Consider the following 21,008-nt stretch of genomic DNA (forward strand, 5'->3'; position numbering starts at 1 on the left):
CCTTGGGGGCAGGGAGGGAAACTGAAAACCATGGAGCTTAAATATCTTCACTTTGCAGGATGTGGCAGTGAAAACTAGCCTTGGAGATTTTTTGTCCTTTCTACTGTATGTCTTCTCTCTATCGTTCCATACTTGGTGAATTCTAACATCTCTAATCTGTGTATACTATCTCAAATTTGACAGATTTATGCTCCATGTTAACATGATTCTATCTTATCTCAGTGACTGCATATTTGGCACAAAATAATGTCTCTTTTGACAGGCAGGAGTCTGGCATGTTTTGTAGGATAAAATATCCTTTTTTGTTGCTTCCAGAGCTTTATTGGATCTGTGTTTTATATTTCAGTTTCTCAGTGACAGTATTCAGCTGAAAACTGAGCTTTCATTTATGTACTCAAAAGAAGCAGTATTCCTCGTAAATCATCTATGTCACACATGGAATATCTCACAAGTCATGTTAATCTAGATTTATAAGAAGATCAGGGTAAAATGGGGCATGTTGAATAGGGAGAGTGACAACATAAATGCATTTCTGTTTCTACAGCAAATAAAGTCAGACTTAAAGGGAAATATTATGGGGTTTGGCCAGTAACTATTTTTCTATTTATTACTGACATCTTTTTTAACAGGATACTAGAAATTGTATTACAGTCCTCTTCTGTGCTATAAGAATTTTAAAAATAGAATTTGTAATAGGTAATGTATTTCTTCCAAATGGAATAGTGATATTACCTTAGTTAGTAATATATTAAAACTTAACCCAAGCCTGCAAAGAATCTTAGGTTCATTTTTCAGAAGGTATCTATGTTAGTCTTAAATGCTGTTATATTTATTATGGTGCAATCTTCTGCAGAATAGTCACCTTCATCAGTAAAGGTGATGTAAACTCAACCTGGATGGTAGAAGAAATGGCCATGTAAGCTGTGTTGTCAAAATGAATGAAATTGTAGAAACTGAGACAGAAAGAATTACTTTAAAACTTTAAAAATTGTAGTTACTATCCATAAAGCAGTATTGATAAATATCCTGGCTTTAATTAGTTAACTCAGTAATATCATTCTCAGCTACAGATGGCTTACTTGAACATCCTGACTTCCTGCACCAGTTTGCCAAACTGGATTCTCCAGAAGTTCCTCTGTTTGGCAGTAGCTATCTTAGGACCAGTAACACAGTACAGTATTGTGAGATACTGAAATGTTTAAAACTCATTGGGACTTATATCTGAGCAAACATGAATAGAATAGGGTCCGTAGTTCCAAACTGGATAGAAAATTGCTCAACCAAAAAGACCATTTCCCACTTGATAACTTCTGCTTCTTGATTTAAAGTTATACCTTAAACCTGAAAAGCGGAGCGTCTGTAAAATCTCCCAATAGAAAGGACTTTTTCAGATTTTCTCTAGTTTGCCTGTGTTAAAATAGGTAACTGAAATGAGCTCAGAGAATGTAGTGATCTTGTCATTACAAATGTGAATTAGGGTATAATTCTATGCTGATTTCCCTGGAAGTAAATCCTGTGGAATTCAATGGGCAGAATCCTGTTGGAATAACTTTACACTAGCGTGACCTGGATTGGCCACTGGAAACATTGAATTTGAACACATGGAAAGTTTCATATTCATTTAAGGTTCAAAGTGTCCCAAGGGCTCCCTAAGAAGAAGAAGCCTTTAGGAACCTTGGGACCCTTTGTGGGATAAAGGAGAAAACCTTCAAGAGTAAAATATTGCCACCACATCAGTGCTGACAATCCTGATCCCATCTGGCAGCCCTAATCCCAGCAGTGTTGATCCAACATCAATTTTTACCAGGTTATATACAACAGGATTTTGCCCAATAATGCTTACTTTTGAGTAGACATCTTTGGGATTGCCTTGCTGGAGGATTATTGTCTTAAATATAGCTGCATCATTGATGGTGTAATTCCATACATGTCTACCAAGAGGTGATTCTCATGGAGTTTAACTGGATGTATTCTCAAGAAATTGTTATAGAATTTCATCTTTAGAGGCTTAACAGTAGAAGTGCTAAAGTCAGTGCATGTACACTGTTTGAGTACATTCATTGTCTAATTGTTTATTCTCTCTGTTTAGGATCCTTCAGTTACACAAGTGACAAGAAATATTCCTCCAGGATTAGATGAGTACAATCCTTTCTCAGATTCCAGAACAGTAAGCATCCTTATCTTTCTCTTAAATAACCATGTGAGACTTTGAGTTCATTTTAATGTTATTAATTAAACTTGCCTGAGTTACAATCATTCATGTTTGTAAAAGAATGGTTTAGCTGCTCATGAAAATGTGATAGTCTGATTACATGAATGGCTGCTGTAGAAACATCAGAAGATAGATAATTGAATACTAGTAAGACTGGAGCACGTCGGTATCACCTGTAAAGATATGGTATTTAGGAGAGTGGGGTAAAGGAAATAAACCAAACTCTAGCCCAGTGGAAAAGAAAGGGAAAGAAGGATGAATGTTCAGATGAACAGCTGTGGGGTAGTCACACATGAGGGAGATTTAGAGAATAAAAGGGAATGGAATTTTCCTTCCACCTTCAGATATTTTTTACAACTCTGATTTTTTAAAAGTCCTATTCTGCCTTGACATGGTCTGGATTGACAGTATTGCTGTCCTTTCAAGATTGGAAATCAGCTCATTTCTTCTTAAGCACAGCTTCTAAGTAGACATATCTACCTGCATTGAAAAGCTTAATGGTGCACCTGACTAATCTCTGGCTTTAAGCTATGAAGAGCTTTAAAAGTATGTTATTGGTCCTCAGAATGGACTGGATCCAGTGCAGCTGGAATGTCTTATTATAGTTATGACTGTACTACCCAGCCCAAATTAGTAATCTAAACACATTCTGCACTGAGAGCAGTTTTTGGTGGTAGTCCCGTAATAAAGCATTTTAATAATTTCCTAACGTGGAGATTATTAGAGTATATGTAATGGAGGCAAGAGAGTATGTTGCCATTTACTTAAAGTACAACCACGGTGAATTAAAATTGATTTAAATAAATAAAACTGTATTATTAAATTTTATGTCAGATTTTAAAATTTAAATCAGATTTTTTAATTTTAATAAATTGTATTTTAATGAAATGCTTTTGGAGGAATAATCTGTCTAAATATAGTTTTCTGTTTAAAATACATTATAGTTCAAAGGTTATTCAGCACGGAATAGAGCTTAGTTATGTAGTATGAGGCTGTATATTCATGCAATATTTACATTTTGGTAAAATAATTCAATTAATCCAAGTTATCCAAGCTGAGATAACATGCACTTTTTGCACAGTAGAAATACACAAAGTTCAAGAAAAGATCTTAATCCCATGGTTGTTCTGCAAATCTATCTACAGACAATGAATACATTACCTTAAATGCTAGGTTTGAAGTTTGTCTGGAGTGAAATACATCTGTACCAGGCTCTAACTGTGAGGAGGTAGGGGCAAGCAGCAAAAATGAAAGTGAAACTTTCTGAGCAGTTTACAAACCTTGCATCATTGAGCACGTAGCTTGAAGGGTTTTTTAAAGATATTTTATTTAACCACTTCAGTTAATAAACATTGATGTTCAAGCAAATACAAGAACATGTAAGCTATATCATGTTATTGTTTTAATTAAATAAAAGAATTTTAAGTAATTCTCCAAATATGAGTGATTAACCTATTAAACTAAAGTTCTTATATAGCTATTTTACTAATCTGACAGGTTATTATTCTAAATATGAAATATTTATCTGCTTGCAAATATTAAAGATTGTAACTACCAGGAAGAATGAATCTTTACATTTAAAAATCATGGTTTAAATCGAGTCTTACTGATTAGTGATTTAAATCACTAGTGATTTTTAAATGTAAATTTAAACTTGATTTAAATCAAATCCATCCCGAGTACAACAAATGAAAGGTGAAATAAAAGTTGCTTAATTGCCTCAGGTACAGTATATTTTTCTAGGATTATAATGCAAAGGATGTTGTTTTGTTAAATATATGGGATACATTTAAAGTATCTTTTGGTTCTTATGTGGGGAAAATATATGCATTCACTTGATCTTTATTTGCCTGCAGCTCAGGTGTGTGATAGTACTAAAACATCTCTTTTGTGTTAATTGTGCCAATTATGTCTTTTCACAGTGGCTCTTATTTCTACTTGTAAAAAGCCTACTTTTTTTTCTTTTAAGCATGCAGTAAGCTTACAGGTTCTTCATTCTCAGAGAAAATCTTGGGGGTACTTGTTCTGGAATTGTTAATTGCATTTCCTAACATAAACCATTTTTGGACACCCCTTCTTGTATATAGAGTGGCCTGTCTTTTGAACAGTTCATCAGCATTGCTGCATCTTGCACCAGATATTTGTTCCTGAGAACTGCAGATAAACTGTTCAGATTAGACACATTTATTGATATATTCGCATATACTGCATAATGACTCCAGATCTGTCATAGGTGAAACCAGCTGGATGTTTGTGAAGTGATCGTGCAATTATCACATACAATTATCTGCATGTGACTTTGACATAGTTTTCTTCAATACCGTAGCTATTAGCCCCTAATTACTGTATGGACCTTACATAGGGTTTCATTAATTTTAATTTCATATATTATATATTGTTTTAGAAAGTATTTTCTACTGCTTTGCTGCCAAATAAGAGAGACCATGCCAACAGACAATCTAAAAAAGACATGACAAAAAAGGGAGGGAGAAGGTCTTTGCCTGGCACCTAAAGGATGTAAAGGGAAGGGGGAGTGGAACAAGAAGTCTACATCACTCTCTGCTACAGTTTGCTGGAGTGCATGTTAATAGTGACAGTGAGTTGAGACAGAAACCTGCGGTGAATCAGTCCTATTTTGATATTTAAATTGTTTATATGTGATTTTTGAAATCATAGTATAAATAAGGGGCGGTTTTCCATTCTACTTTGTAAACTTCAGAATGTTTCTGGAGAGAAATACCTTTTTAGAAGAAGAAAGCTTCTTAGAAGAAATATTTTTGGAAGAAATAAAGAAATATTGTGACAATTGCGACTTGCACTTAAATTTTCTTCTTTTCTGAATTTCAGTCAGCTCCATCCTCTTCCAGAACAGTCTATCCCATTGCCCATTTCACCTGGCTTTTGTTTATTCATCAGTCCATGTCAACATGGGTATTAAGCCTGTTCAATCCTCATTAAGACTATCCCTACACCCTTGGGGTTTTTCAAAATATTCTTTGCAAAAAGCTTGCTGTTACATTCTTGTTTGTAGATGGGTATTGTTTTGATGAAACAAGAACAGGCACTCAAGTCTGAACTTTAGAACTAGAGGAGATGATGCCTTTGTCACCTCTGTGATGTAAGTCAGTGCAACTTCTGCCCCTCCCCAGAAAAAAAGCATTCAATACATTCAATACATCTTACAATATTTCACTTTTTCCTGGAGCTAACCACCTTTGTATTTGTCTGAATTTTAAGGTATATTCATAGAAAATGAGAACACCAAGACTGCATGATTTAGTTCATTAAACTAATATTATTTTAGCTGATCAGCTGGGCAGGGTGTTTTTAAAAATCAGTTTTTACTACTTTCTAAACCACTTAATTGCACACACTATTGTGCAAGCATTCTCACTTCTTTTTCATGTAGGAGAAAATGCTTCTTTGTAGAAGGGTGGAACAAAGAAAATAAAATAAAAGCCAAAATTCTCGCTCAGAAAATATAAGTTTATTGCCTGAAATATCCTCAATAATTTTCAGGTAGCAATATTTTTCTGAGTAACAAGAGTAATTTTTCTGAGTAACAAGAAAATGCTATTAAGGGTTTGGTCCTATGGTCTCTGTGAGTTTATTCTAACAGCATATGCTGGAGCAGATCTTCTTTCTTCCATAGAGAGGGGGGCACTTGAAGAAGAATGCTTTATGAGCATATCATCCCTTTCTTGCAATGGGAAAATGGGGCAGAGTTAGACCCTTTCCATTGTGTTAGTCCCAGCATTAAGAAGGAGCAAAATATGGCAGACCAGGGCTGGTATATATATTGTCCATTTGACTGCTTCCACTCTCCACTTCTCCAGTCTATCATAGATTCTCTCTCCCCTGTCCTCTTTAGATTGATCTATGAGATGTTACTGGTGCTGAAATATAATCAGTAATCTAACAATAATAAAGGTAAGGGTTTATTTAAAAATCTGTGAGAAACCTGTGAAATAATCCATAATCTTGTCTTTATGGTCTAAAAGTATGCTATTTTTAAATACAGTATGCTGATGTGATTGGAAGATTAATTTGCTAATGCTTGCATAATTTAGTGACCAAGATCTCTCTAATTTGAGATCCCTGATAAATACCAGTAGTAGGATAGCCTGCTAGGGCACTGCTGTTAGAACATTTTCACTCACTGGTATTGATATATCTCAGTTATTCTCACACCATATCTCACCAATTAGTATAGATTTAAAATGTACAGTTTTCATTAGGCCTGTGCAGTCATTTGTCTGCAGTCTCCAAAGACATGTTGGTGTGCAAGCCCCACCCCAACATCCCTTTATTGTTAATACAGCTTTGAAAGAAGTTTAGCAAGACTAAATGTGCACAAATCTCTAGAGAATTGAAGCAAAAGAGATGGTCTTGCGTATGTATTCCTGCATCTCCTCAACACTTCTATCTTGTTCATGTGGCAAACACTTGCATTGTTGTATTGTGTTCATGAGATGTTCAAAAGAGAAGATTAATAAGAATACAGTCTTTTGCAGAAGTACAACACTTTTAATTCACATAGATAACTCATGTGAAAAAGAAATTTGCTTTAATCTTAGAAAAAGGTTATTTATTTATTTTATTTTATTTTATTTATTTAATTTCTATGCCGCCCAATCTACCCAGAGGTCTCTGGGCGGCTCACAACAATTATGTGCAATAGTGTGTATCTAGCATTTTGGTAATTGATATTACCATAAATTTATCAAGTTTAAATGGGAAGAACAATTTTTAAAAATCTATTTGGTTTGTGCTGATTAATCTTCTGAATGGCTCTTGTGTTGGTGTAACTCAGGTAATAACTAATTGGGCAGTGTGTATCTTCCTGTGATGTTCTTGAGATACAGATGCTGCTTTCTTCATCTTCACAGCTATGTCTTAGCAGCTGGAGTCTATTTCCATAGTTTGAGCTATGGAACTGCCTCACAAGTGTGTGTCTGCATGTGCTCACAAAATATGCTAGGAGGAGAATTATGGTCTCTTTAGTATGCTAATTAATGCAGGCAAATGATCTCAATTCTTTCAGTTTCTCTGCTGAGGTATTTTAAGTAAACACTGTTGAATGGGCTCTGAAACCTAATATCTTTTTAATCCAAGTGATCATGTTGATATGTATTAAGTACTAAATTTTATGTTCAGTGCTTGAAACATCATGCCACACTTGGTATTGGTCTTCATTGTTGAAAGAGATTGATTCAGACAGTTCCCCCCCTCCAGAAAATAATAAAATATTGTTTTGCTGAGGATTATTGTTTATTCATGGCTTGGTTATCTTGACTATTGTTTCTTTATAGTCTACTAAAATCAACCAAAAATAGAATTTGTGATTAAAGATTCAAATTAGAAAGATCATCATCTGCTGTTAAAATATATTAGGAACCAGAGTCAATAACTATACAGAGACAATACAGTTTTTCTACTAAGCTTTGTACATATGGTGGTCTCGATCTAATGATGCCTTTCCACAGGCAGAAGTGCGGTTTGTCACTAAGCAGATAAAAGACTCAAAATCCAGAGGTGTTTTCCTGCTTATGAAATGCCTGTAATGTGCCTGTACACAGTTCTATTCTCAGTTTTTTTTTTCAGTGTCCTAAGAATGCAGCCTGTATTATGCAGCGTTCTTGCTGACATTGTGCAGGATTAGGTGTGGTCTAGGCCTAGATGGCAGATTATCTTTTCCATAATGACAGAAAAGTAGGATATACATGTGGTGAGTGAATAAACAGTATAGGACACAGATATGCAATTATGCTCCACTCCAAGATATGTTTTGCTAACTTTTCATGGAAAAGTTCTTAGAATGACACTATTGCAGTTTCTTCTTTTTCTTCCATTAACAATTCTTTGGGACTTAGCAGTTATCAGGTTAATATAAAAATCTGAATGTCTTGTATATAGGATGGGATCCCAAGAACTATTTTAAGTGTCCTTGCATAAATACAAGCTGTTGACTGATAAAATGTTGATCTTGAATGACAGCCTCACATCCTACCACAGTCTTTTTGAAATTCCTTACAGTTCGAAAAAAAGGTTTCTGTGCCCCTGATTTCAAGAAATTAAATTTAAAGTATAAATATTAGGATCTTCCTTTGCTCACAGGAGGAAGTGGCTTGGCTCAGACATAACAGGGTAACTAATTATGGTTTGTTGGCACACGGACAAATGGGCTTGAGCACCCGCTCTTATTTCTCCTTCTACACTTTTGGTTTCCTTAATCACAGTTTCCTGTAATGTTCAAAGTGAGAAACTGGCTAGAATCCTGCTGGGGGATGTACAGTGGTACAGATGTATAAATTGTGAAAGGAAAATGCCTCACATTCTTAGTTGTGCAATAAGTCACAAGACCACAAATATGAGTGGCAACTCATTAATTTGCAGCAGCTCATTGCTCTGATTTATGTGATTACACTTAACACTGGTATACATCCCATTTAGATTCAAGCCACTATGATTTAAAGGCTGCCTACAGACTGTGTTCAATTCAGATCCTGATTTGCAGGCAGTGCTTAAACAACAGTTTCCATCTGCATGTATTAAGGAAAAATTGATTTCAGCCAGGAAGGCTTTTCTGCATCCAAGCATATAAGAGGAGCCAAGAAGAATAGCACCTTTCGCATCAGAATTATAGTAAAACAACCTTTGTCAGTTTTGCCCTTTATGCTTGTACTAGATCCATGTCTCCCCTATGGTACCTGCCATAAATAAATTGTTTGTCTTAATTCCCTCCCCCATGCTGAACTATTCTGTCTGCATGAACATTTATGCAGCTTTGTTTAATGGATTTATATTCAGGTGACAATTAAAGTAAAATATCTGTGGGCCTTGTACAGCACTTTCCATATTGAAATTAGGCCTTGGCAATATGAGTGCACGTGGTAATTAGAATGGACTGGATCCAGCTAAATAGGTATGGCATTGGTGCTAGGCCGGATTTGACTTAAATCACAATTTAATTTTTTTAGAAACTGATTTTTTAAAAATTAAAATAAAAATAATTTAAAAAATTAAAATAGTGATTTAAATCAATTTCATTTTTTAAAAAACTCATTTATTTTTATCAACCTGTTTGGTGCAATTTGTGGGGCCAGTTGCATAGAGATCTCAAGCAACCCTATTTGATCTGCAACAGCCTGCAGTCAATTCAGTATTGTGAAGTGATTTAAGAAGAGAGCCACTTCTTGATATTGGCAAATGAAATACTTCCTCAGCTCTGTGGAGGGGCCAAGGAAGTGAAAAAAAAAGTTTGTATTAGACCAGCAAATATGCACTGCATTACTTAAAAACAGTATTAGATATGTGAACTATAGGTTAAGTATGTGTACTAGTATGTGTATTAGGTATACCTACCTAATACTCTTACCTAACTTGTAGGACACATACTTCATGCTGTTTTTAAAGCAATGCAGTGCATATTTGTTGCTATAATATACACTTAATTCCCTCCCCCACTTCTTCAACCCCTTCACAGAGTCAAGGAATTTGCCAATATTGTGAAGTGCCCTTCTTCACAATACTTGCAAATTAAAGGAGGAAGACTCACTTTGGTTCATTTTCAGTGATCACACACATTGGAAACAGACCAAAACAGAGCAATCCTACCTGCACCAAAAAAGTAGAAGTCACTGATATGGGCCAGAAAGGTACAAGTAGGACCACTGGGGGTGGAGCTGGTTTGCTCCATCAAAGACTGGAGCAAACCAGCCCATCCCTGAAACAGACCTAATAGAGGGCTTAATGCCTATGTAGTCAACCTCATTGTTTGCATTGTGTAGCTGTCCTACTTTTGCACTTTATGTAATATAAAATGTACAGAGTTGACTGTGTAGCTAATTGTACAAATGCATTTTGTCCATCTTGCACTTTTTTTATGTTTTGTAATTATCGCAGAACTCTCCAGGAGCTTCTCTAGAATGATTCTCTTTGTTGTCCCCTTTCAATAGCCTCCACCAGGAACTGTAAAAATTCCCAATGTGCCCAGTACACAGCCAGCTATAATGAAACCAACGGAGGAACCACCCGCTTATACTCAAATTGCAAAGGTACATTTAATATTATTTGTATCAGATTCTCAACATGTGAAGTTGAATTCCTTTTGGTTTTGCCTCAGTTGTTGCTTTTTTCTCAATTTCTTTTCCCCCAGGAACATGCTTTGGCCCAAGCTGAACTACTTAAGCGTCAGGAAGAATTAGAAAGAAAAGCGGCTGAACTAGATCGCAGGGAAAGAGAGATGCAGAGTCTCAGCCAGCAGGGAGGTATGCCTTAACATTCTTTGAAAAGATAATAGGTTTCAGTTCTAAAATAAAAAACCCAACATAAATGTAGGAGTGGAAAGAGCTTAATTAAAGGCCTTCATTATGAATAAATTAATTTCTGAAAGTTGAGGCTGCTACCAGTCTTCCCTTAAAAACAAATCATAAATTCAATTTCTGCAGTTCTGATAATGTCTGTTTGTATTTGAAACTCCAAGATTCAAATGTGCAGTTCTTGTGGTGAAGGTATAAGTAATTATGGCTCTGAATTCTCAGTAGCAGCATTACACCCATAGTCTTTCATGTGCATCACTGCTTCCATAAAGAGGCACAAAATGCTTTCCAAGAAAAACAGGCATCTTTCCTAACTTACCGTATTTGCCGGTGTGCAAGATGACTTTTTGGCCCTGAAAAACATGCCTCCAAGTGGAGGGGGGGTCGTCTTGTACGCCAGGTGCACTTCAACACCAACAGCCCAGAGCGGGTATATCTGCGCGCCCCTGACAGGCGGCGGGTCCCAGCGTCATTTACAGAGTCTAGGAGGGAGCTCCCCCGAGTCAAAGCCCAGGCAGAGCTCCACAAATATTCCCAACTCCCTGCAGGCATAATTCACGGAGCTGGTTTTCGAAAGTATCTCTCCCCACTTCGTCTCGTCTCTCCGGTTTGTCTTGCTGGTCTTCCAAAGGGAAAGAAAGTCACCCTGGCACCAGAGTCCTCCAGGCAACAAACGGAGGCAGCACTTCTCTGGTTTGTCTCGCTGGTCTTCCGGAGGGAAAGAGAGTCGCCCTGGCAGCAGAGTCCTCCAGGCAACAAATGAAGGCAGCACTTCAGAGCGTTTCAGACACTTTGAAACAGACACCTCACAACCCCAGACACCTTAGCACCTCACGACCCCAGACACCTTAGCTCGCAAACGAACAGGCAGGTTGAAGAAAAGAGACACAGGGCACAGGGCAAACGCCAAAAGAATTGAAAAAAGGAAAAAAAATGTCCAGTAGTCAAACCCCTATCATGGCACCAGCAAAAAGAAAGAAATATGGTGCAAGTTTTAAACTTAAAGTTGTAAACTTTGCCATGGAACATAATAATTGTGCTGCTGCAAGACAATATGGAGTAACAGAAAAGATGATTCGGGACTGGAAATCAAATGAAAAAGCATTACAGAGTATGCCAAGGGGTAAGTGTGTCTTAAGAAGAGGCACCCCGCACTGGCCAGAACTCAAAAAACATGTAGCAGACATGGTGGATCAACATCGCCAAAATGGTTATGTGGTGACACGAAATACAATACGCTTGTTTGCACTTCAGTGGGCCAAATCTAACTCAGAATACAGCAACAATTTTAAGGCCATTATATCCTGGTGTAGTAGATTCATGGCAAGGCATGACCTGGTACTAAGGCAAAAGACAAAAATTGTCCAAAAATTACCTGCAGATCTGGTTAACAAAGTGGATAGTTTCCATCGATACGTAATACAACAGCGCACTAAACATGGCTTTACGTTAAGTGATATTGGAAATATGGATGAAACTCTAATGAATTTTGATATGATTGAAAATAAAACTCCATCAAAAAGGTGAAAAAACTATTTTGATAAAAACAACAGGACACGAGAAGTCAAGTTTTACAGTGGTACTAGCATGCGCAGCTGATGGCAACAAACTGAAACCTATGATTATTTTTAAAAGGAAAACAATGCCAAAACTCAAGTTCCCTGCTGTTGTTTTGTGCACGTGCATGAAAAAGGCTGGATGAATGAGGAGGGTGTGAAACTATGGCTGGATAATGTATGGAGCAGACGACCAGGTGGTCTACTTCAAAAATGTAGTCTACTTGTGTGGGATATGTTCTGGGCTCATACAACTCCCACCATCAAGGAAAAGCTTGCGAGAATAAAAACAGATGCAGCAGTTATTCCTGCAGGATTGACATCATTGGTACAGCCCCTGGATGTGTGCCTAAACAAGCCGTTTAAAGATCACATTCAAGAGCAGTGGAATGAATGGATGGTTAGCGACGAAAAGTCATACACAAAAGGAGGAAACATGCGTGCTCCAAAGTTGGATGTTTTGTGCCAATTTGTCATAAAAGCCTGGAATGATGTTGATGCACAAACAGTAATCAAGTCTTTCAAGAAGTGTGGCATATTAAATTCATTAGATGGTATGGAGGATGAGTACTTGTGGCAAGATGAAGAGGAAGCTGAACCTGATGCCACATCATCTGACACGGAATTACCGGTAGATCCATACGATGACTGCCTTGCAACTGTATCCCAAGACGTCATTGATGAACTTTTAAAATCAGATGATGAATAGGAATTTGAAGGCTTTTAAAATGAGTTTGGAGGCTTTTAAAATTTGTTATCTGTTGCATAGGTTACATTTTAAAATCAATTGCCCTTTAAAAAAAAAACTGGAATGGTTGAATAGGTAGTATCCTGTGAATGGAGAGTTCCTGGTCACATAGTATTATACACATTTGGAGTTAGGTGTAGGAAAATGTGCACAGTATTATTGCAGAAATTGCAATAATTTCCATTTTTACTTTATCAAAAGATTGTCCATTCTTCCTGGAGAGACTGGTGTTGCACCTCTTCTCTATTACCTCTGCCTCCCCAATCTCTCTGAGACCCCATACTCCAAAATTACCCCCTCTCCTTGATCATGCTGCACCAGACTGTTCACAAACTTCACCAACACTCCCCTTCCCTAGTTTATCTCCCAGCCAGTCAAAACAATTTTACCAACATTCTTTGTTCCTCATTTACCTCCTCCAGTCACATACATACCAAACTGTACAAACAATACATTTAAATGCAACTAGGCATTACAACTAGGTTGTAAATCTTTGAAGGAAAGACTGTGTGGTTTTTATGTACGTGGCACAGTTTCACATACTAAATATTCACTGTTTTCTTGATGATTGAAAGCTAATTTTCGTTTTCACTGGAACAGTGAAACAGTTAGAGGGGCTCTTTTCACACTGAGGCTGTATTCCCTCCTGGGAATTGCATGGCAGCACTGGCTAGAGACCAGGGGCACCCGATACATTCCCCAACATGTGTATGTGTATATCCATTTATATCTATATCTATGTATGGCTGTATTTGTTCACATACACCATTCGCGTTCTACATTCATCTATACAGTTCACTCTCCTTCTGTTCCCATCTGCCTCTCTGCTCACCAGCAGAGGCTTCTAAAAAATGTAATGGTTGCACATGGTCTGGCGTGGTAAAGATGGTGGTCACAGCAAGTCATGTGCCCCCATACACTGCAGTTGAGCCTTTAAGAAACTTAATAGCTGCATGGGAGGTGAGGCTGCATTGAACGGCTGTATGCCAGAGGTACTTCATCCACAATTTAATGTCTGTCCTTAGTAAACTTCTTCTTAGAAGTGGCAAATGAAAGCCAATGGTCACCATTTTCTGGATCCAGGTTTGTAATCTTCCTTAGCAGTGTCTCAGGGTTGTTGTATCTAATACATTGTTCCTACTTGGAGATAATCTTTTTAGGAAGTTGTGTGCATAATGTAGTGGCATGCAGTCTGTATAAGCAGGAGAAGATTGATAAGAATTTCTGCATATGTGACAAAAATGAAATGTGTGAAGTAACCCTTGTGACATAGCAAATATTTTACTTAAATTTTTACAGGAAGAAAAAATAATTGGCCTCCGCTACCAGGAAATTTCCCAGTTGGTCCCTGTTTTTACCAAGATTTCTCCGTAGACATCCCAGTAGAGTTCCAGAAGACTGTAAAGATTATGTATTATTTGTGGATGTGTAAGTAAGCTTTTCAGCATTTGTACAATGAGGAAGTTGATACTAAATTTACATAACATCTGTTCTTGGTCACTATTAGAAAGTAGTTTCCCATATGCTTTGTGACTAAAGAAAATGTTTAAGGTAATGCAGATGTACAGGCATTTGGGGTTGTGTATGTGTAATCCAGTTGTTTCAGAGAGAGAGAGAGAGATGGATAATGGTCATTGAACACATAGCAAAATATTTTTCTCTTTCTTAGTTCTCACTCAGGTGAGTAAACCTAGATGCACATGCATGCCATCATGCACTCCTTTGCAAAAGTGAATCATCACACCAGTGATTACCTAGCTGATGCAAAATAATAATAATTGCACTTTCCCTGACCATTCACAGATGAACAGGGGAAGTGTTCGATTTCTGATCAAACAGCTTAGAAGCCACTTCAGGATGTTGGAAATTTGACATCGGAAGGAGCTGCAAGCTTCTAGTTTAGTCTCTTTCAAGTGACCAGACTAAACCAAAATAGCAGAACCACTTGACAGGTTCAAAAAAAGTGTTGGCTGGGGCAAATTGGTCTGTTTCAGTGACACCCACATGTAGACACTGGAAAAAGAGCAGACCTACCCATCAGCACACGAAAGAGCAGGACAAATGCCCCTGTGATGATAGTCAAAATTCTCTTTGTATAAATTTATGTGATGAGAGCTGATGACATCATCAGCTTTTGTTGGTAAAATTGTATTTATATTAATTAAAAGCTTCTTAGGTGTTGAAGGTCTCTGGGGAAGCCTTTGGGAGCCTTGAGATGGAGAGGAGAGTCTTTCAATGGCAAAAATTATTGCTACATTTTTATTTTTTTTTATTTTTTTAAAAAAATTTTGCAAAAATAAAAAAGGAAGAGATTCTGAATTTGTTTGCAGTGGACAGGATTTCCCTTTTTGTCTCTAGGAAGCTGCACTTTTCTGTTAGTACAGGGGAGAAGAATTTCCTCTGTTCTCCTACCTATTGCAGCCAACTGTGTCTCTGAAACATGTTCTGGAGGAAGTTTAGGGGACCCTCTGTTGGAGATGGCACCGGGAGTTGCAGAATGAGAAAGAATTGGTGATTATTTCTGACCTTCCCCATTTCACTTTGGCAGGAGCGTTCAGAGCAGAACCATACTTCTGAACAGCATTTCTGCCACTGAAGTTAAGTGCTAGATCCAACTCTGAATGCCTATTATATGTGTATTTTTAAAATAGGGAGATTGATATACTCTTAAGTAAGAGAAATCACACAGTGTTTTAATTCAATAGCCCCAACCCATTGTTTATGTTGCATATAAGGCTTTTCATTTTACCTTTTCCATCAGAAGCCTCTCAGAACACTCCCTCTCCTGAGAGGTGTGAGGCCCATAAGACAATAGGAACTCTGGCAGTAAATATACGGTATCCTGTGTCCATTCAGTGAAGCTTGTTGGGGTCTGTGTCCTTGCTAAGATCTTCAGTAGTTTTGAGAGAGTGGTGGCATTTGTTTTTCAGGGACATCTGGTGTAAGGGCCTAATGATTCAAACTCCCATCTAAATATTGCTTTGGTGTCTTTTATAAACTTCAGATAATAGTTTTACTAGATGCTGTTAAAGGATTGGTGGTACAGATTGGATATTAAATTTCTTTTAAAATAAAAATATTTGTAAAAATATTTATTGGAACTGACAATTCTATTCTAACATGCCTCTGTTCTTACAGTCCATGCAGTGACACTGTTTCTTAACATTTTTGGATGTCTGGCCTGGTTTTGCCTTGACCCAAAGCGGGGAGTTGACTTTGGACTGAGTATTCTCTGGTTCTTGCTTTTTACTCCTTGCTCATTTGTCTGCTGGTACAGGCCACTTTATGGAGCTTTCAGGTAACTATTTCAGTCTAGTGTGGAATAATGCTTTTGAAGTGCTACATAATTTAATGCTTTTTAATATTCTAGGACTTCATTCAGCTTGGTTTTTCATCCTGTAATAGGAATTTCAGGATCATGTGCTGGTTTCATAGCACAGATTAACAGTATCAGCTTCTTACAAATACAGCTACGTTGCTGCTCTATGTTAAAAATTGAAAGGCGGGTTTGCTAGCAGAATGTGTAAGGTGCTTTAAAACTTAAATTCTATGTTCTTTTTTTTAAGTCAAGTTTTTTTTAATATGAAAGGTTGTATTAATGACATACATGCAGTATTCGTTTTACTATTTTCACCAAGGTAAAGTAGCTGTTGGCCTAATTCCTTGCATTTATGCCATTCAGTTCTGAAGGTGCAGCCTTAAATATGTGCATAATACTCATAGAAATAAGATAATCCTTGAAAAAAAAAATGAAAGACTCCCTGAGGTTAATTTTGGAATTTAGTCCTTCAAGGGAGCCACCTAGAGGGGACACTTTTGCTTATGAGTAGCTTTTCTTATTTTTTCTTTTTTGAGGAGGGGTCTGCTTGCTGTCTTTCAGTCCTCTGTTTAAATTACTCAATCTTCTCCCCCTCCCCCTCCCCTGCTCTTGGTTTCCAAGAAATAAACTTTCAACATACAGTATTTTTCCATGTAAAAGATGAGTGCTTTTTCCTAAAATTGTCAAGAGTAAAAATTGAAGGTTGTATTTTACACAGAAGTAAGCCAAGATGAAAACAGCACGGTTGCGAAACTACCTATGTCTCTGCAAACCATCTGCCTCCAGTCACGAGTGAAACTGCCAATAGCTTGTCTCTGCAAACAGGCTTCATTCAATCACAAGCCTTTATACAAATGATGTAAGCTGAGGCTGACTGTGCAGGCCAGCAATGGCGAACCTATGGCATGTGTGCCATAGCTGACATGCAGAGCCTTCTCTGTCAGCACGCAAGCCATAAGTCACCAGATCGCTGCGCCCAGCAGCTGAACCTGAGAAGGCAGCTGCTGCCACAGTACTAGTGCCCCAGTGGGTGGTGGGCCAGGATCTGGAGCAGCTGGTACTGGCTGTGGTGGGCCGGCAGTGTTCCTAACAGCTGAGCTATAGACAGTGGTACAGTTGGGCTCAACTGGAGGCGGATCTGGAGTGGGGTCCCCGTGCCCAGGATTCTCCCCTCCGCTTCTGCCGCCCCCCAGTCCCTGTCCTCCCCCCCCCCCAGTTTGGGCACTCGGGCTCAGCTATCACTGATGTAGGCAGTGCGACAGTGACCAGTAGGGGTGGTGCATAATATCATAGTACTGGCATGTACTGTAAATGTTGCCTAATTACTAAATAAAAATGTGTTCCTTTCTAATGTTTAAAATACTGATTTCTGAATTTTGAGTTAGAAAATTGGGGGTATCTTATACATGGAAAATACAGTAGTTTTGTCTGTCTTTAGAGTCTAGTTGTACTGGTAAACTCAGTGTCAAGATGCAGGGTCCCTTTGCCTAATGGGGGACCCAGGCTCTTTTTATGAATTCTGAGCTTTCCTTCACACAGCTGCACTTCTAAATGTTGTTTTTAAGCATTAGTCTTTCTGAAACAAAGGGAAAAATAAATTTCAAAGTGATCTGTAAGATCATAGAAGTTAGTTGGGACATAAATATGTTTATAATCCTTGTTTAAATTGTCTGTAAGGCAGATTTTGCGATGGAGAGGAAAATGCTAACGCTACTAATACTCAGAATGTCATTAAGTTTGTTTAGGTGCTATTTTCAGTTTGTGCCTTTTTTGTGTTGTATATTATTTCTGAGTATTGACATTTCAGAGGTGGCGGCTTTTCTTACACTGTTTAATTATTGTCCAACTGGATTGAGAGTTCAGGTTTGGAAATATTTTTCTAGAAAGTGGGCAGCTATAAACAAACTATTTGTGTTTATCATTTTGTATATTTTTCGCATGATTATGCTTGCTGAAAATTCTGTCAATTATCTGTGCTGGTGTTTGACAGTTACTCTAACAAAACTTTGGTTTTTCTCTTTCAGGAGTGACAGTTCTTTCAGATTTTTTGTTTTCTTCTTTGTGTACATTTGTCAGTTTGCTGTACATGTACTTCAGGCAGCAGGATTCCAGGGATGGGGCAACTGGTAAGTCACCTTCTGTATCATTCAGAAGAACATAAATATGCCACCTTTATAAAGGTGCAGCAGCACACTGAGAAGAACATGCTTTGGAATATTTTGTGACATTTTGGAACATTTTCTGACAGAATTGCAAGGGTGCCAATATTTTTGGCCATAACTGTAAGTAGATGAATTCTTGCATAGAATTCAGAAGGTATTCACTCCATGCTGTATTGTACCTTCTGGAATTACTAATTCTCTAACCCAGGCTTCCCAATTGATTCCATATCTCATTCTGTGGAGGCTTCTTCTGTTGATCTCAGACATAACTTATGGGTGCAGAATCCAAGATAAATTTGGGAAGAGATCATAAAGAAAACATTTTTTTCCTCGAGGATGCTAAACTTTATGATGTGTAGATAAGAATTTCCACAAGACTATGCAAGAAACAGTTGAAGGCATTTTAAAGATTATTTCATAGTACAGTGGGGTCTTGACTTGAGAACTTAATCCGTATTGGAAGGCGGTTCTCAAGTCAAAAAGTTCTCAGGTCAAATCTGCATTTCCCATAGGAATGCATTGAAAACCATTTGATCCGTATCTGCTCTTTTCCGTCCATAGAAACTAATGGGAAGCTGCTATTCCACCTTTGACCACTAGAGGGGGATATTTTGTTTCTTTTTTTCTTAGGTCAAGAAAGGTTCAGGGAAGGCAGGGAAAATACAGTCCAGGCAGTACCAGGCAGTCTGAAGACTGTCTCCCAATCCACTCTCTAAACGCTGGGAGGAGTGAGGAAGCAGACAGGCACCCTTTTCACTGGCCAACAGTTAACTGAAAGTTCAAATTTTGCACTTTCCCTGCCTCCCACGTGGGTTTTTTCAGTTCTTAACTCAAATCTAAGTATGTAAGTCAAGTCAGTATTTTCCTATGAGAGTGGTTCTTAAGTCAAAATGTTCTTAACTCGAGCCGTTCTTAAGTCAAGACCCCACTGTAGGTTCAATACATTTCTTCTGGACTGAAGCTGCTTTCTTAAACATGTGCTCTGGATTTCATATATTAGCAAGAATTTTAACCATGCTGGGTGTTGGACTATGAGTTTGAGAAAATGCATATGGCTAAGGCAGGTTATTCGTACTTAATGCTTTATTTTTGTCTTACTGTTTTTGATTTCTCCAGCAGTTTTCAGTTATAGCATCTGATACTTTGGGAAATCAGTAGTATGCTCTAGGGGCCTATACAAACAATACTTTATTTAGTTGCCAACATATATTGTTATGGATCCCCATGGAAGCATGTGCAAATGGTTCAGACAGGGAAACTGCATGCTAATAGGCTCCTGGAAAGGATTTTTACAAATATTTGTTGGACTTGCTGGTAAAAACAAATCCTTTCTCAGCACCAGTCACAGAATGACTGTTTTTAATGGCATGTCATCATGGAACAACTATATTTGTTGGCACCTAGAAACGTTTGAGTCAGAATTTAGTAGTTTCCTACATCATGGACAGAGATTTACTTCTGAATGTGGTATTTAAAATATTCTGGTAATACTTTATCTGTTCCACATTTACATTGGGGCTTAGATAATACAGTGGAACCTCGACTTACAGACGGCTCCACTTACAGGCTTTTTGAGTTACAGACTTCTCTGGTCGCAAAATTTAGGTTTGACTTGCAACCGGAGAATCGACCTACAGACCGGGGGGGGGAACCCCAAAATGGAATAAAAACGGCTGGTTACAGATTAATTGGTTTTCAATGCATTGTAGGTCAACGGAGCCTCAACCTACAGACTTTTCGACCGGCAACCACCATTCCAATACGGATTAATTCCGTAAATCGAGGGTCCATTGTAACAATTTCAACCATTTCCAGCCCAGTTAAAGTAAATGTGCAAGGAGTATAGTACACTAACCCCATCCCTTTCATTGCTCCTTTCCTCATATGGTGAGCAGTTGTCCAAAGAAAAGGAGAAGCTCCACTGTGCCCAGGGACTCTCTGTGGCCAGAGCAGCTTCTCCTCTTCAGATTGTTTTTCTCCATGTCTGGGACCAGTGCTTTATGCTGCTCCTATATTTACTTAACTGGAATATACAATATCTGAACACGAGCTAACGTCTTATTTACAGATGACAGATTTGGTATAAGTTCTGTTGGGACATTTGAACCACTATTTTAGGTACTCACAGGTTGCAGTAGGCATTTGAAGTAAACCTGTTGCAGGTGATTTGCACACTTTAGATTTTATTTCTGACGAAAGGCCTTTGAATGCAGCTCTTCATCTGACTTCAGAGCACAAGGACCATCTGTTATGGCAATACAGTGGTGCCTCGCTTAGCGACGTTAATCCGTTCCGGAAAAAACATTGCTAAGTGATTTCATCCCTAAGCGAAATTAAAAAGCCCATAGAAACCCATTAAAATGTAATTAATGTGTTCCTATGGGCTTAAAACCTCACCTTTAAGCGAAAATCCTCCATAGCGCCGTCATTTTCGCTGCCTCTTAAGCGAGGAAAAACAGCGGGCGGCCATTTTGAAACCACCAATCAGCTGTTAAAAAAGGGTGGCTTTGCCATGATCGCTTCCCCGCGATCATCGCAAAGTGGAAAAAACCCATAGGGACCAACGCAAAGTGATCGCTTTTGCGATCGCAAAAACTCCTTTGCTAAGCGATTTCGTCACTCAACGGAGCGATCGCTATGCGAGGCACCACTGTATTATGTGCTTCCATATAATGCTCTGTGTTCGCAGT

General features: G+C 38.0%; 1 protein-coding gene across 4 annotated transcripts in view; it reads left to right on the forward strand.

Annotated features, from left to right (window-relative positions):
- The window catches only part of SCAMP1 (secretory carrier membrane protein 1), an 81,710-nt gene that overhangs the window by 14,412 nt on the left and 46,290 nt on the right, over window positions 1–21,008 (forward strand). For 3 of the 4 annotated variants that reach the window (XR_012084506.2, XM_072992681.2, XM_020804065.3), the window contains exons 2-7: window positions 2,090–2,167; window positions 10,171–10,269; window positions 10,371–10,482; window positions 14,137–14,265; window positions 15,976–16,135; window positions 18,181–18,282. Coding sequence is in view for 3 of the 4 variants with exons in the window: in XM_072992681.2 (XP_072848782.1) it covers window positions 2,090–2,167; window positions 10,171–10,269; window positions 10,371–10,482; window positions 14,137–14,265; window positions 15,976–16,135; window positions 18,181–18,282 (680 nt within the window). In the remaining variant the exon portion in view is untranslated. Of the gene's footprint in view, window positions 1–2,089; window positions 2,168–6,083; window positions 6,143–10,170; window positions 10,270–10,370; window positions 10,483–14,136; window positions 14,266–15,975; window positions 16,136–18,180; window positions 18,283–21,008 lie in introns of those variants that run through there. The other variant, XM_020804066.3, reaches the window with a different exon arrangement.

The sequence above is a fragment of the Pogona vitticeps genome, chromosome 2 (assembly GCF_051106095.1).
Source record: "Pogona vitticeps strain Pit_001003342236 chromosome 2, PviZW2.1, whole genome shotgun sequence".
Lineage (NCBI taxonomy): Eukaryota > Metazoa > Chordata > Lepidosauria > Squamata > Agamidae > Pogona > Pogona vitticeps.